The 13,095-nt window shown below is 45.7% G+C and overlaps 1 protein-coding gene across 7 annotated transcripts in view; it reads left to right on the top strand.

Annotated features, from left to right (window-relative positions):
- sox5 (SRY-box transcription factor 5) overlaps positions 1-13,095 on the top strand; it is a 233,655-nt gene that overhangs the window by 204,010 nt on the left and 16,550 nt on the right. For all 7 annotated transcript variants that reach the window (XM_041963553.1, XM_041963552.1, XM_041963551.1 and 4 more), the window contains 2 exons: positions 1,684-1,769; positions 9,048-9,212. In XM_041963553.1, the coding sequence (XP_041819487.1) occupies positions 1,684-1,769; positions 9,048-9,212 (251 nt within the window). The remainder of the gene's footprint in view (positions 1-1,683; positions 1,770-9,047; positions 9,213-13,095) is intronic.

The following is a 13,095-nucleotide window of genomic DNA, read 5'->3' as shown; positions in this document are numbered from 1 at the left end:
TTTTCAATATTTAAAAGCATCAAGATCAACCCCGCATAACCCTGATGAAATCATCATGACATCATGTGAAGTGCTCCTTTAAGAATTTAAAAAATGCAATATTGCGCACAAATTCACACCGAAGGGTTATCGATGACGCTCTTGCATCTTACTTCCCTCCATCTATCTCCCTCTTTCCTCAGTTTGTCAGTGAGAAATTTCATCCTCGCCCGCCGAGGTCGCTGTCCCCAAGCCAAGAGCAACATGTTTGCTTTCCTCCGTCCTTCTCCCTTTTGTTACAGCGACCCCCAGGAGGAGCATAAATATCCACCCAGCTCATGTTTGTCCAGGGAGCGAGGAGAAAAGACCCATCTCCTAGAATACACAGTCCTGAAATAATTCTATAATCCCTCCTGCCCTCCCCCCGCTGGAGAAAAGAATGTCTCAGCTTTTCTTTTTTTTTTTTTAAAGAACCGAGTTATATGGGAAAATATGTCGGAAGGAAAGTCTTAGTTTATGCCAAGCGCAGACACACATCTACATGGGCACACACAAGCACATTATAGGTCCTGATACAGCCAAGAGGCTGACCGCTGAGCTGAAGGTTCAGGTCAGAAATGCAAGGTCAAGCCCTGAGAACATTCCCAAGTTCTCTCCATGAAGAGTGGAGTCTCCTCTGTGTGACACCAGAACACAAGTCTGACCTCCCCGTGCTGGATTTTGGTTAGTGGGCATGTCCACATGCAAATCGGAGCTGTCAACAGGCACATTTTATTCAATATGACGATGATTAAGTACAGTATTCCTCCGCTTCTCTCCTCTCCCTATCTGCTCTTCCTCACCCTCCACCTCCTCCTCCCCTCATCTCTGACCTTTCTCTCCCCCCTTTCTCTCTCTCTCACCCTTTCTCTCAGAGTAATTACAGCACGGCCTATCTGCACCTGGTCGCTAATAATCCGCACTCGTCCTTTTCTCCACAGCTTTTCTCTCTGCACTTCTGTCATCTCCTCCGCCCTGCATCTATCTCTTGATTTATCATTCCTGACAGGGGGAGTGGGGGAGAAGGAAGGGATGTGGAGAGTAACTTGTGTAGAGAGAAAGATGACAACAAGAAGGACACAAGGAGGGAGGAATGGAGAGACTGAAAGCAGCCGTCTCCCAACAAAGCAGGAGAACAGACAGTTGAAGGGGGAAAGAGAGAGAGGAGAGAGCGGCAATCGGCAGTGGCGGCTCTTAATTACGGCGCTGGGGCCAGCTTTATCAGAATCCCCTCACCTCGCTGCTCTTTGTCAGGGGGTATTAAGGAGGAGGACACACAATCAGGCTTTTCATTAAGGTCCTACCGGCAGCACACACAAAGGACGGCTTTAACAGCTGCAGAGGGGGACTCAGGTGGTGGTGGTGGGGAGGAGGGGTGATGGGGAGGGGGGTGAGGAGAAAGGAGGGACGAAGGTGGGATGAGAAGGAGGAGAAAACAAGAGGATGAAGGGGAAGAGAGGGGGAGAGATGGAGGATGAGGGATGAAGCAGAGGTAGATTGAGGATAGAGCGAGGGATGTTACAGGAAGAAAGGAAGAGGATAGGAAGTGAATGAAGGAGAGGAGAGACGGAGGACATTGAGAAAATGTGTAAAAAAAATGCATGTAATATCAGCAGAATGTGTTGAAAGTGCTTAAAAAGGGTGATCTTCTCTGGCATTCTTCAGGTGACCCCTACCCTCTCCAGCTCATCCCCACAACAATGGCTGCTGCTGCCGCCGCCACACCAGGCCTGGGACCCCTACAGCTCCAGGTAAGACTGCAGTATCTGCACCTGCCCTCTCCGAAGCTGAATTGGGGACCAAAAACAACAACCAGAAGGCTTTGAATAGGACAGACTAAAACATCCATGAAAAACATTCAGTTTTCCCTTACACATGAGTGGTCCCGTTGGGAATAAATCCCACCCTGGCAGTGTTCACACCACATACTGCCCGCTGAGCTATGTCGGGTTGTGTTTCGCGTGATGAAAAATGGCATTTGAGGATTTAACAGAGATGTATAATTCAGCTGGACGCTGGAAGCTTTCTGACAGTTTGGAGCAATCAGATTTAAGGGGTTGGCCCATATGCACATCCGAAGTTGAAAAAAGGGGTCCACTTGTTTGCTCTGCTACCATGTCATAAATTTAAAGGCCAAACAGCGAATAAGCGAGAAAGCAGAAAACGATGACAGAGAGACAAAACCACAGAGAGGTAGAACAGTAAAAATGAGTCAGCATCTGTTATCCCACTTATAAGGAGGATGAGTCTGACTTTGGTCCTTTTCCTGCCAGTATATTTAAAATAAGCAGCCCGTCGTTCGGTAAACCTGACCCCCCCGACCCCCTCTCGTACACTCACCCACACGGACAAGCACACACAACTAGACCTCACATACTTCCACTCAGATACACGTGGGCTTCGGGGCCTCGTCTCCCAGGGGTTAAGAGCCTGCACGGGCGTCCCCCCAGTCGCCTGTCTGAAACACATTAACCTCCAGCGTTGGGCTCGGCCTCGGCACAGGCTGCACTTGGCTCTCGTGTCTCCTTGACACGCATTAACATAAAATATGGCGCGCGCACATATGCGCACACACAAATATCTGAGAGAAACAGCTGCGCTGACACACATATTTTCGTGCTCGTCTTTTTCGCTTACTGTTCATGCAGTTAGGGAATGATGGGAAAATATGGGTTAAAGGTTAGTCAGAGTGTGTGTAATACATTTGCACCTGTCAGCCAAACGTGCTGCCCCATATGCTAGACACTACAGGGAGAATAGAATAGCTGTGTAATTCTGTCATGGAGAACGGACCCCGCTGTCCTCACTGATTTCATTATTACTTGCGTGTGTGTGTGTGAGAGAGAGAGAGAGAGAGAGAGAGAGCACATTTGTGTGTTTAGCCTGAGAATAATGTCCTCTGCGGTGTTATCGCTGCTTCAATCTAGCCGTCCATATGTTCGACTGTGTTCAGACTCACTCAATCTCCAGTTGAACGGCTTTGTCCACCTTGCAATTGGATTTTTTTTTTTTTTTTTTTTTTGTTTTTTACCAGCAGGGAGGGGTGAGAGGACACAACAAGTGCAAAAAACACATCTCACTAGCAGATTTCTTTCTTACAATCCTCCCAGAAAAACACACACGCACAGTCTCTCACACACACAAACACAATCGCACATTGAGATTAAGGCTTGTCAGAAAGAAACGGATTTGTCCAGGCTAACACAAGTACAGATGTCTCAATGTGGATGGATTTCCTTTGGGATCGTCTCTGCGCCCTCATTTGATAAGGAGGTGTTTCTGTCGGCGAGACGAGACATGACAGTTAGCTCGGGCCTCAGGTCGCCACGGCAACACAGCGGGTTTTGCCGGAGAGGACACAGGTGAACCCACTTAGCCGAGACGCACGCACAAATAGAGAGAGAAAATGAAAGATTTTCAGATAGGGTACACAATGGACTTCCCAGTTGCATTCAAGAGTGCATGGAAACATGCTGACCGATATGTTATTTGAACATGTGGACACTTGAACTACATACACACACACACATAGTCATTACAGTGTACAGTTTAATTTCCTGTATGCTATTGTTTGCCATAAATATTTTCCTCATATATGGTAGGTCATGCAGTTCCTCCCATACACCTCTCAAAGAGCACTGAAACTACAAAAATACACACATACTGACAACATTAAAGCTGCACAGAGCAACTTGCTGGCAGTCTCTGAACCCCTCAGCTATCGTCTGATGACGATCTGGAGGCAACGGGCAATGTTTCAGGGCTTCCGGTGCAGCCAGCCGATATCCGGAAAACAGATATGTGGGCCAAGACGGCGAGTTCTGAGATGGCATTTTTTCCAGTGGGGACCCCCTGCTTTTGCTCTCCACATGGACTGTTTGCCTGCATGCAACCAAAGCCTTCCCAAACATGATTGGTCAGTACTGCTCAGGCTACAATTGTAATCTAGAACGCTTCCGATACTATAATCTTGTCCCCTGCCTTTAGATTCTGCGTTCAGTCAGTATAGCCTGAGATATTCTGACTTTTAGTCTCGGTTTATAGATCAGAAGCCCCAGAAACACAGAATCTTACGTTTCTTGACAGCATCTTCTGTTTGAGCCCCCCTGATTGTTCATGTCTTCTAAACCCCAGGTTCTCTCTGATAAAATCTGTAGACTCCAAGCCCGAGCAGAAGCAACACTGGCATCATCAGCGACCACAAGAAAGACCATATTTGTGGTTTAAAGTGAATATGTTTTTGAACTGAACTTGATGTGTCCACACTGGGCGAAAACTTTATACCTAGAAGGAAATCTGAGGGAAAAAACTCAAAGAATAGCTTTGATTTAAGTGCAGTTCTTAGAAAAATGTATTAATCTCTTCATGATATAAAGCTCTTTCTATGTTTAAAACATCCTCCATAGAAATCAACAGAGTAGCACTTATAGGCAGTGAGAGCTTAACACAGAATCCTCCACGGTTTTCAAGGCAACAGAGTGTACAAGTTTGGCATTTAGTATCTTAATCTGGGGGATGAGTGTGACATTGTGCATTAGAGCATGTTAATCTGGCTCCCTATTGACCCTTGATATCATTGATATCATCCATATCACATAAATGGACTGAGGAGGGCAGACAGAAAGCTGAAAAATGGAAAGAAAAAAACACTTATCCGGGCAAGAGAGAGAGAGGATAAAGGTAAAAATGACAGAGGTACAAGAGAGGTATTTAGAAGGATGATCAGTTAAAAGGATAAACAGAGAGATGGGGGGGTGGAGGTAAATGGAGGAGAAAAGGGTGGATGTGTGTGAGAGATTAAATGTGTGTGTGTGTGCGTGGTATAAAGAGGGTCGATGGAGTGGGTCAGGCATCATATGGAGAGGCAGATGTTTGAACATATTGTCCTGGATTACCGCACTGTACACCGGAGAGATGGACGGACAAACAACGGACAGGCGGTTAGAGGGAGGGAGGGAGGGAAGGAAAAGGAGGACAAAAAAAAAGAGACGGCGACAGATGATAGAAGGTAAATGAGAAATCAATCGAGCAACTCGTTTCTCCAGAAAACCTTATCTGGAGGAGCGAAAGCGTGCAGCAAAGCATTTTCTCGGAGGTGAGAATTGCTTCCGTGTTGATATCTTCCTCTCGGCCCTAAAGGCTTGTTGGAGTTTTGTGATAGCAGCATGGAATCAATGTGAAATCAATAGGCAGCAGAGATAGGTGTCTGTAGTTAGGGAAATTGCGCCTAACCACTTCCGAGCGTGTAATGAGTAAAGGAAAAGGATTTTTAGATGTATGCGTCTATATAACCCTCTCTGATTATTGGTGTGGAAGCTCACTTTATTACTGTATTAACAGTCGTGGTGAAACGTTCGTATATGAAGTTATAGCACTTCACTATAAGTAAAGTGGAACTAACTTCTTGACTGTTTTTCATCGCTCTTTTCAACTGAAGCGAGCACAGAGAATAATAAAGACACTTGAGATGTTTGTTGGAACAAAATTCCACAGATTTTGTGCTGCTTGTGTTTGTCCTTGAGGCCGTGACCTCAAAGGTATAAGAAAGGCAGTGTAGTGAGTTTATTTACACTTGACCACCGTATTCTATCTTGAATCTACCCGCACTGCATGTATCTGTGTTGATTGCATTTATCGCACAGTTCAATCGCAAATACATTTCAGTTTCTTAATGAGAATAAAGGATCAAAAGCAACAGAAAGAAAATCAAAAGAGAGGACTTGCTGAAAAAAAAAACGTGGTCAGACAGACAGGAAGTCAGACAGACAGACAGACAGAAGAAGAATTCATTAAGATCCATACAATAGTCCTCGGTGTTCATGTAAACAATAGAGCTCAGGCTGCTCTGAAGCGCCGCTAACTCTGACAACAAAGACCGGGCGATCTGGTAATCTGACTAAAGCTGCAGATTATTGACCAAGACTCACACACACACACACACACACACACACACATAGATCCCCCCTACTAAGATGACAGAAGAAACATCATGACACGGAGAATGGACACAGCCTGGTGTGTGTATGTGAGCACACACACACACAGTGTCAATAGCACTAATACCAAACAATCACCCCCATGTCTTCACTCAGAGGAACACCAATAGTCACACATCACCTTTTCACCTCTCGTCAATAGCGCTAGAGCTGCACATGCTTACAGACACACACACGCACATATAAACACACTTGGTGGGGGCATCATGTGACAAGCACACGCTGACTGCTAGACATGCCCACACACACTCACACACACACACACACACACACAAAAACACATGCGGATGTGTTAGCACTGGTCTCACATTCGGGGATTACGGGACAGAAGGAGCGAGGAGCAGGTCTTAACAGTTCAGACACACACACGCACACACACACACACACACACACACACACACACAGCACAGCTCAGCTCAGCATGTACGCCTGGCTAGTGAGTGACATTTCAAATTCCTTAGTCTCACCCTGCAACTACGATTGCATCCCCGCCCCCCCTAACTCATTGTGTTGCTCTGTGTGTGTGTGTGTGTGTGTGTGTGTGCGCCTGTATGTGTGTGCATTCGCTCCTCCGGTCACCCCAGGGGGCTTTGCGCTGTCACTTCCTGTTTGTTGACATGCATGTCGTTGTGGCGACGCTCTGGGCGCGCTCCACAGTGCCTCTGCCCTCTGTACCGTGTGTCTGTCTGTGTGTGTGTGTGTGTGTGTGCGTGCGTGCGTGTATGTGTGTGTGTCATTGCAAGCCGGCCCATTGAGCAGGCTTTGAGTGACGGGAGCTGGCCTTGTAATGGAACTCAATTCACTCCGCAAATAAAGAGGCCTTTGAACCACTGGTCCGAATATGGCAGGACACACACATACACACACACACCGCCTGTGGTCCACTCGCTAGGGGGTTTGGCTGGTAGGGAAGGGAGCGGGGGGAGGGGGGGGGGGGGGGCATGAGGGGTGTTCATGCTCGGCTGCACCCCCTCCCTCCTTCTCCTCACCCTCTCTTCCAGGAGCCACAGTGCAGCTAATTGAAGAGAAATGAGCGAGCGGAGGCTGATCTGATCTCAACGAGCCGGTCCTCCGCGCGGCCTTCGTGTAGCTCGCCAGAGCATGACCGATCTCCCGCTGATTTCCACATCAGCAGCGGCAGCAGCAGCAGCAGCACACCCCTTCTACTGTATGTGCCTCAATTATCATCGTTCCCTTCGGTGGCTATAACGGCGGCAGATGCTGACATTCTGGCCACGGGTTGCTTTCCAATAACGAAGACAAGCAGCACCCAAGGATTCGATCATGCTGTCTGATATTCAGAAGGGAAGAAATATTCACCCGTATTTGTCTTTGGAGAAGACTGTGAGTGTGTAGCTGTCCAAAACCGCAGTTTTACAATTCAGTATTTCTTCAGTGCAACAGTGTTTGTCAGGCAGGAAGTTACTCAGCATCCTAGTTTGCTTTCTTTTGCCTCACTACAGTTGATCTTTTTGGAATGGCAGGAATCTTATTTAAGAGAAAATTTTATTAATTCCATAAAAGCTACAGAAAGCGTTGCGTATTGTAACAGCAAACATGGCTGCTGCCGTGTTGGACAGTGAATATTGTTGTTGCAACATCTGAGTGACAGTCAGGCGGAGATTATTTCAAATTCAAATACGAGTTTCTTCCAAATAGTGCCTCTTTGTGCGAGTGTGTGTGCTGCCAGTTTGAATGTCTCATTTTTTTTCCTTGTTTGTATAAAAAGAGATAAATGTCTTTATTTAAGATAGCAGCAGAGACTCGGCGCTAATGTGGCTGTCAGGAGAGATAGAGAGAGGTACAAACAGACAGAGAGAGAGAGAGATAGCAGTGACAGCATCTCTTCCTTGTCCATTTGCATAAACCAGCCTTTGTTTGACGCCGGTGGCCGGCAGCCAAGCACCAACAGAAGGACGGAAGTTAAACTCAAAAAAAAAAAAGAAAAAAAAAAGGATGATCCTCTTCCAGAAAAATCTTCCACCAGAAATAAATAATAACAATTATAACTATTCAAAAAAAAAAAAAAAAAAACACGTCAGTTACTTCTCGCTAAACAAGCGTTCTGTTTCTCTTCAGAGGAGGGAATAACAATTCTGAGAAAACAAAACAGCGTCTTGCAGATTTGTATTAGCCGACATGAAAGTAATTGAGCCGTGCAGGATGATTTTGAGGAGGAAGATGGAGAGACGGAAAGAAGTGGTTGTGAACACTGAAGCTCCTTCCAAGTTGTGAATATTACGCTGTGTCTGTTGCTGTGGAAATACTGGCCAGAGACTGTTTTGTGTGATACAATGGTATTGCATAAATATTCCCGAGTATGTTCACACCATAGCAGCTCAAGCCATAATGCTTTTATTTAATTGGAAAGTAATTAAATACATAAATAAGAATAGGGAAAGCCTTTTTATTTTTGTTTCCCACAGCAGTTATTGAAACAATTTATCTTAATTTTAGACTATTTTATAGCGTTTCTGTGTGTTTTTGCATCTTATTGTCAGTACACTAAAAACATCGCAGGGGCACAAGACACTTCTGGCATGTTCCATCTGGCATGTAGCTTCGCAAATTTCCCTCTCCCTCTCTCTTTTTTCCCTCTCCATCATCACTTTTTTTCACCTTGAGCGAGAGCCGTGCTCTCCGGCGTGACCTCGATAGCCTGAATGTTTTCCCTTTCTCCCACGATGCACCTGGAGGGGACATGGCCATCTCTGGGCCTGTCAGAGAGGCTGTTAGCGCTTCTCCCAAGGGGTGAGGGAGGGGGCTGACAGTGGAGATGTCCCTCTCTACCTCTCTCTGTCACACAAACAGAGGCCGGGCCACTAATGGCCTCTTCTTCCAGAGCTTTTTAGCCGGCGTCTTCTTTTTTGTTTGTGCGCTCTCGAGTATTCATTTATTCATGTCGCCCTTTTCTTTTCTCTCCCCCCCGCCTTCTTCTTTTCTTACTGTCCCTACTCTCCACCCCACCACCACCACCACCCACCCCTCAATTCAACTCTGTCTGTCTCTCTACCTGTCTGTCTGACTTTGCAGCAGTTGTACGCAGCTCAGCTGGCGGCCATGCAGGTCTCCCCGGGGACCAAGCAGCACGGAGGAAGCCTGCCCCCGCAAGCCAACCTGGGCACACACTCCCCACCCACCAACACACACGCACAGAGCGACAAGGGCCGCAGCTCCCCGCCATCAAACAAGACCAAGGTAAAGGAAGAAACGAAGGCCGCTGAGAGCCTGCGTGCATGTCTGTGTGTTTCATACTAGAAATGCCAGTGGATTTTAGGATTTAAGAGTTGGCCCACAAGGTCGGGCACGATATTTTTCCAGATTTTTAAAAAGAAAATAACACAAAAGGACATTACAGGTGAAAACTTTGATGTTGGAAATCCAAATTGTGCACCAAAATGCAGATGGTTTCCTTCTTATCAAGTCATTTTCTTCTGTATTTGAGTCCTTTAAGTCTTATTTTCTTAAAAGAAGTAAAAGAAATCTGCGTATTTACCTTTTTTCAATGCAAATCAACTTGTTACAAGTATTTCCTCAAGTGAATTTCTGTTTTTCTTTTATTCTACTGCAGCAACCTGTTTTGTCCTTTCTTATTTCAGACAATCAGTTCTTAAAAAATCTTGAAACAAGTGGATTTGTATTGAAAGCATATTTTTAAAATTCCTTTACTGCAAATGCAAACGTGATTTTTATTTTTTGTTTTTGGACTCAGTTTTACGCAGACATGACCTACGCAGTCTTGTGTATACACTTTGGCCTTTCTAGTGTTACCACAGAGACTGAAAGAGTGAAAGTCTGCCTGAGATTGTGTTTCACTACAGTGCATGAGCTGAAAGTGCTTGTTTGAAGGCTGAATTGCATCCCCAATCTGGTCCTTTTCTTCCAATCAAACAAGTGTCCTGAGCGCCGGTCAGGTCCTCATACACGCCTTGGTACAACTTGGTCTCTGACAACACTCACAGTCAACTCTGCAAATCAAACACCTCAACTTTATCGCCAAACTCCAGCTGGTGCATGGTCGCGGTGGATTTCAGGATGTATTGGTGTTTGTGCCGTTTTCTCGGCTGGCCGCACAATAGGGGCGAGGGGAAGCCTTGTGTCCATCCAAGTGGAATTCTATGAATATCTGGTCAGCCGTTGGGACTCTGAACACCCCCCCACCCGCCAGCCATACACAGAACCCCCCCATGCCCCCTGCCATCCTCTGTCCACTCCAGGACCCCCCACAAGTGTAGTGGTCAGCCGCAAATCGACACAGGCGTTGACACACACACACACACACACACACACACACACACACACACACACACACATGGGATCACTCCTACAGAGTCAGACAATCTGATTTGGGCTAATCCCTCATTTTATCACATAAATAACAGTTTCCTTCCCTTCTGTCTCTCCTTCTCTCTCCTTTCCTTTCATTTCCTCTCCTCTCCTTTTCCTTTGATTTCCTTTCCTTTCCATTCCTCTCATCTCCTTTCCCTTCTTCTCTTCTCCCCTCCCCTCCCCTCCTTTCCTTTCCTTTCTTCTCTTCTCCTTTCCTTTTCCCTCCTCTTTTCTGTCTCCTCTCCTCCTCCACTTTGTTCTTGACGTGTGCCAACTCCTGCGTCCACATGCACACCCTCACACATCCAGGACTTTAGCCCATGGCACAGATTAAAGCTCATGGTTGACCCCAGAGCTTGCACCCCTGCTTCCTCGTCCATCAGCCCCCCCCTACACCTCCATCAGACCACACACACAAACACACACAGCTCACACACCATCCTGCCCCTCCGACACACTCGACTTATTTCCATATATATGGAGTTGGGCTGACAGGCAAGTGCTGCGGCCTGTGGTGGAGGGGAAGTGGGGAGCCGTAATGGCCTCCCCAGTCCAGCAGGAGTGGCAGACTGGGGAGTGGACCCACATGGCACCAGACGGGCCCCATGGAGCCAAACTGGCCAATTGATCGCACAGTTGTGTCGGTGTTACTCCCCGCGTGCACTCGTGCTGTTTGTTGGCATCGAGAGATAAACTTTAGATAAGTGCTCTGTGGCGCTTTATAGATATTTGTCTTTCTCTCTTTTTTATTTTTGGTTCCTCCTTTTTCTTGTCTCTGTCTGCTTCTGTCAACCTCTCAGTCTCCTTTTCTATTTTGATTTCTTTCATTCTAGCTGACCACTGCAGCTCTCTCTCTCTCTCTCTCTCTCTCTCTCTCTCTCTCTCTCTCTCTCTCTCTCTCTCTCTCTCTCTCGGGGTGAGTGACATGTATATTTCAGAGGTGTGCTCCCCCTGTGGGCTCTATCTCAGGTCTCTAGTCATTTAGAGACGTGCTGTCTGCCTCTGCTCACAGCTGTTTGGACTCAGGCACACACCGCTTAAGTGCTTTACCCTCGGGTGAGACACGGACACACACACACACACACACACACACAGGTGTCGAAGAAGACATCATGCCAACTAGAACCCATGCAGTCCCTTTGCACACACATACACACACATCCCTGTGCACAAATCACTGCAGCATACATGCAGTTTTCTTATTCGCAAGAGTGGATCTTTAGATGCAGGCAGGCATGCATACAGACCCATACAATAGTGCAATTCAAATTATGCACCATATGTAGCCCATTCGCTGACATGCATCACACACACGCAGTGGCCAAAGGTAGCTACGTATTTTTACTCAAGTACTGTAGTCAAGAATAATTTTGATGTACCTCTCAGTATTTCCATTTGTGTGACTTTAGTCCATTTTATTTATAGACAAAACTATGTAACACTGTATAAGGTATGAACAGCTACGTTATCAAAAAAAACTGCTTGCATAGCAGTTTAGATCAGGAATAATAAAACAATAATAGAATAAATATAATACAGCAGTCCTAAATAAGCAATACTTTTTACCATTGCAACTTTAAGTATGTTTTGCTGATAATACTTATGTACTTTTTACTTACTTTAAAAGCATGAATTGTAGTTGCTGCAGAGTATGTTTGCATAGTAGTATTACTACTTGTACTTGATCTGAGTATGACTTTCGTGCTAATTTTAGAGTTATATGCAGAGAAACAACTGGAATGGAGAGAAAAACCTAAATTTCCCTTGTCTGACCAGTGCCTAACAACATCTGGCATATAATAATAATATGCAGCTGTCAATACTACTGTTATTGACTGTTTTTTTTTGTGTGTGTAAGTAAAAAAGGATTTTGGCAACAATCCTGACCTTGTTTTACCACATAAACTTTGAATACATTTACAGTCTGTTCAGATTGTACAGTGTGTCATTATCTTGGAAATCACAAGTCAAGCACCTCTGACAGCCTTGTATAACCATAAAAGTGTAACCATTGTCAAACACGTTTAGAGTTGGCATCACATTCTTAGTCTTAAAGTTTGTGATTTGGATTTTATTTGACAGTTAGTGATTCTTTCAATCTAATCTGTGTTAACAAAGCTAGTGTTGAGCCAATCAGCATCCCAAAACAAAAAAAAACAAAAACAATCAGTCTAGACTGTCAAGGTAAAGTCACGTCTACACCAAGAGAGCATAAATAGAAAATGTGAAGTGCATTTCTCTACTGGAGGAGTTAGTGTTTGAATCTGTGCCACACACTGTGGGAAACAATGTTGTATCAGCCTCTCCAGTCTGAATTAGGTATGACAATACAATTAATATCCAAGTAGTCACTTATAGCTGGAAGGACAGGGAGGAACAGAGGGAGGAGGAATGACAGAGAGATGAAAGAAGAGAGGCACATGCAAAGGTCTTGACATGGACATTGTAGCACACTCACCTAAACACACACACGCGCGCACGCACACACAAACCTGCCCAGGATAAACAGTAGCTGCACACACACTTGTCCTGTTAATTGAACCGTCAGCTCCCGTGATAAGATGCAGAACCCTGATGTCACTTGCACATGTTGGCATCCACAGAAGTGAAATACAGCCCACACACACACACACACACACATTATCTCTCCCCTCCTGCTTCATCTCTGTCCCTCTGGCTCTCGTTGTCACTCTGCATGTTTTCGGTCTCAAAGCTGGAGACTGTTTCATCAGCCAAGAGAGACACAAAAGCA

This window comes from Chelmon rostratus, chromosome 22 (assembly GCF_017976325.1).
Source record: "Chelmon rostratus isolate fCheRos1 chromosome 22, fCheRos1.pri, whole genome shotgun sequence".
NCBI classification, from domain to species: Eukaryota; Metazoa; Chordata; class Actinopteri; order Chaetodontiformes; family Chaetodontidae; genus Chelmon; species Chelmon rostratus.
Note: the sequence above shows the minus strand (reverse complement) of the source record. Positions and strands in the feature narration are given on the sequence as shown.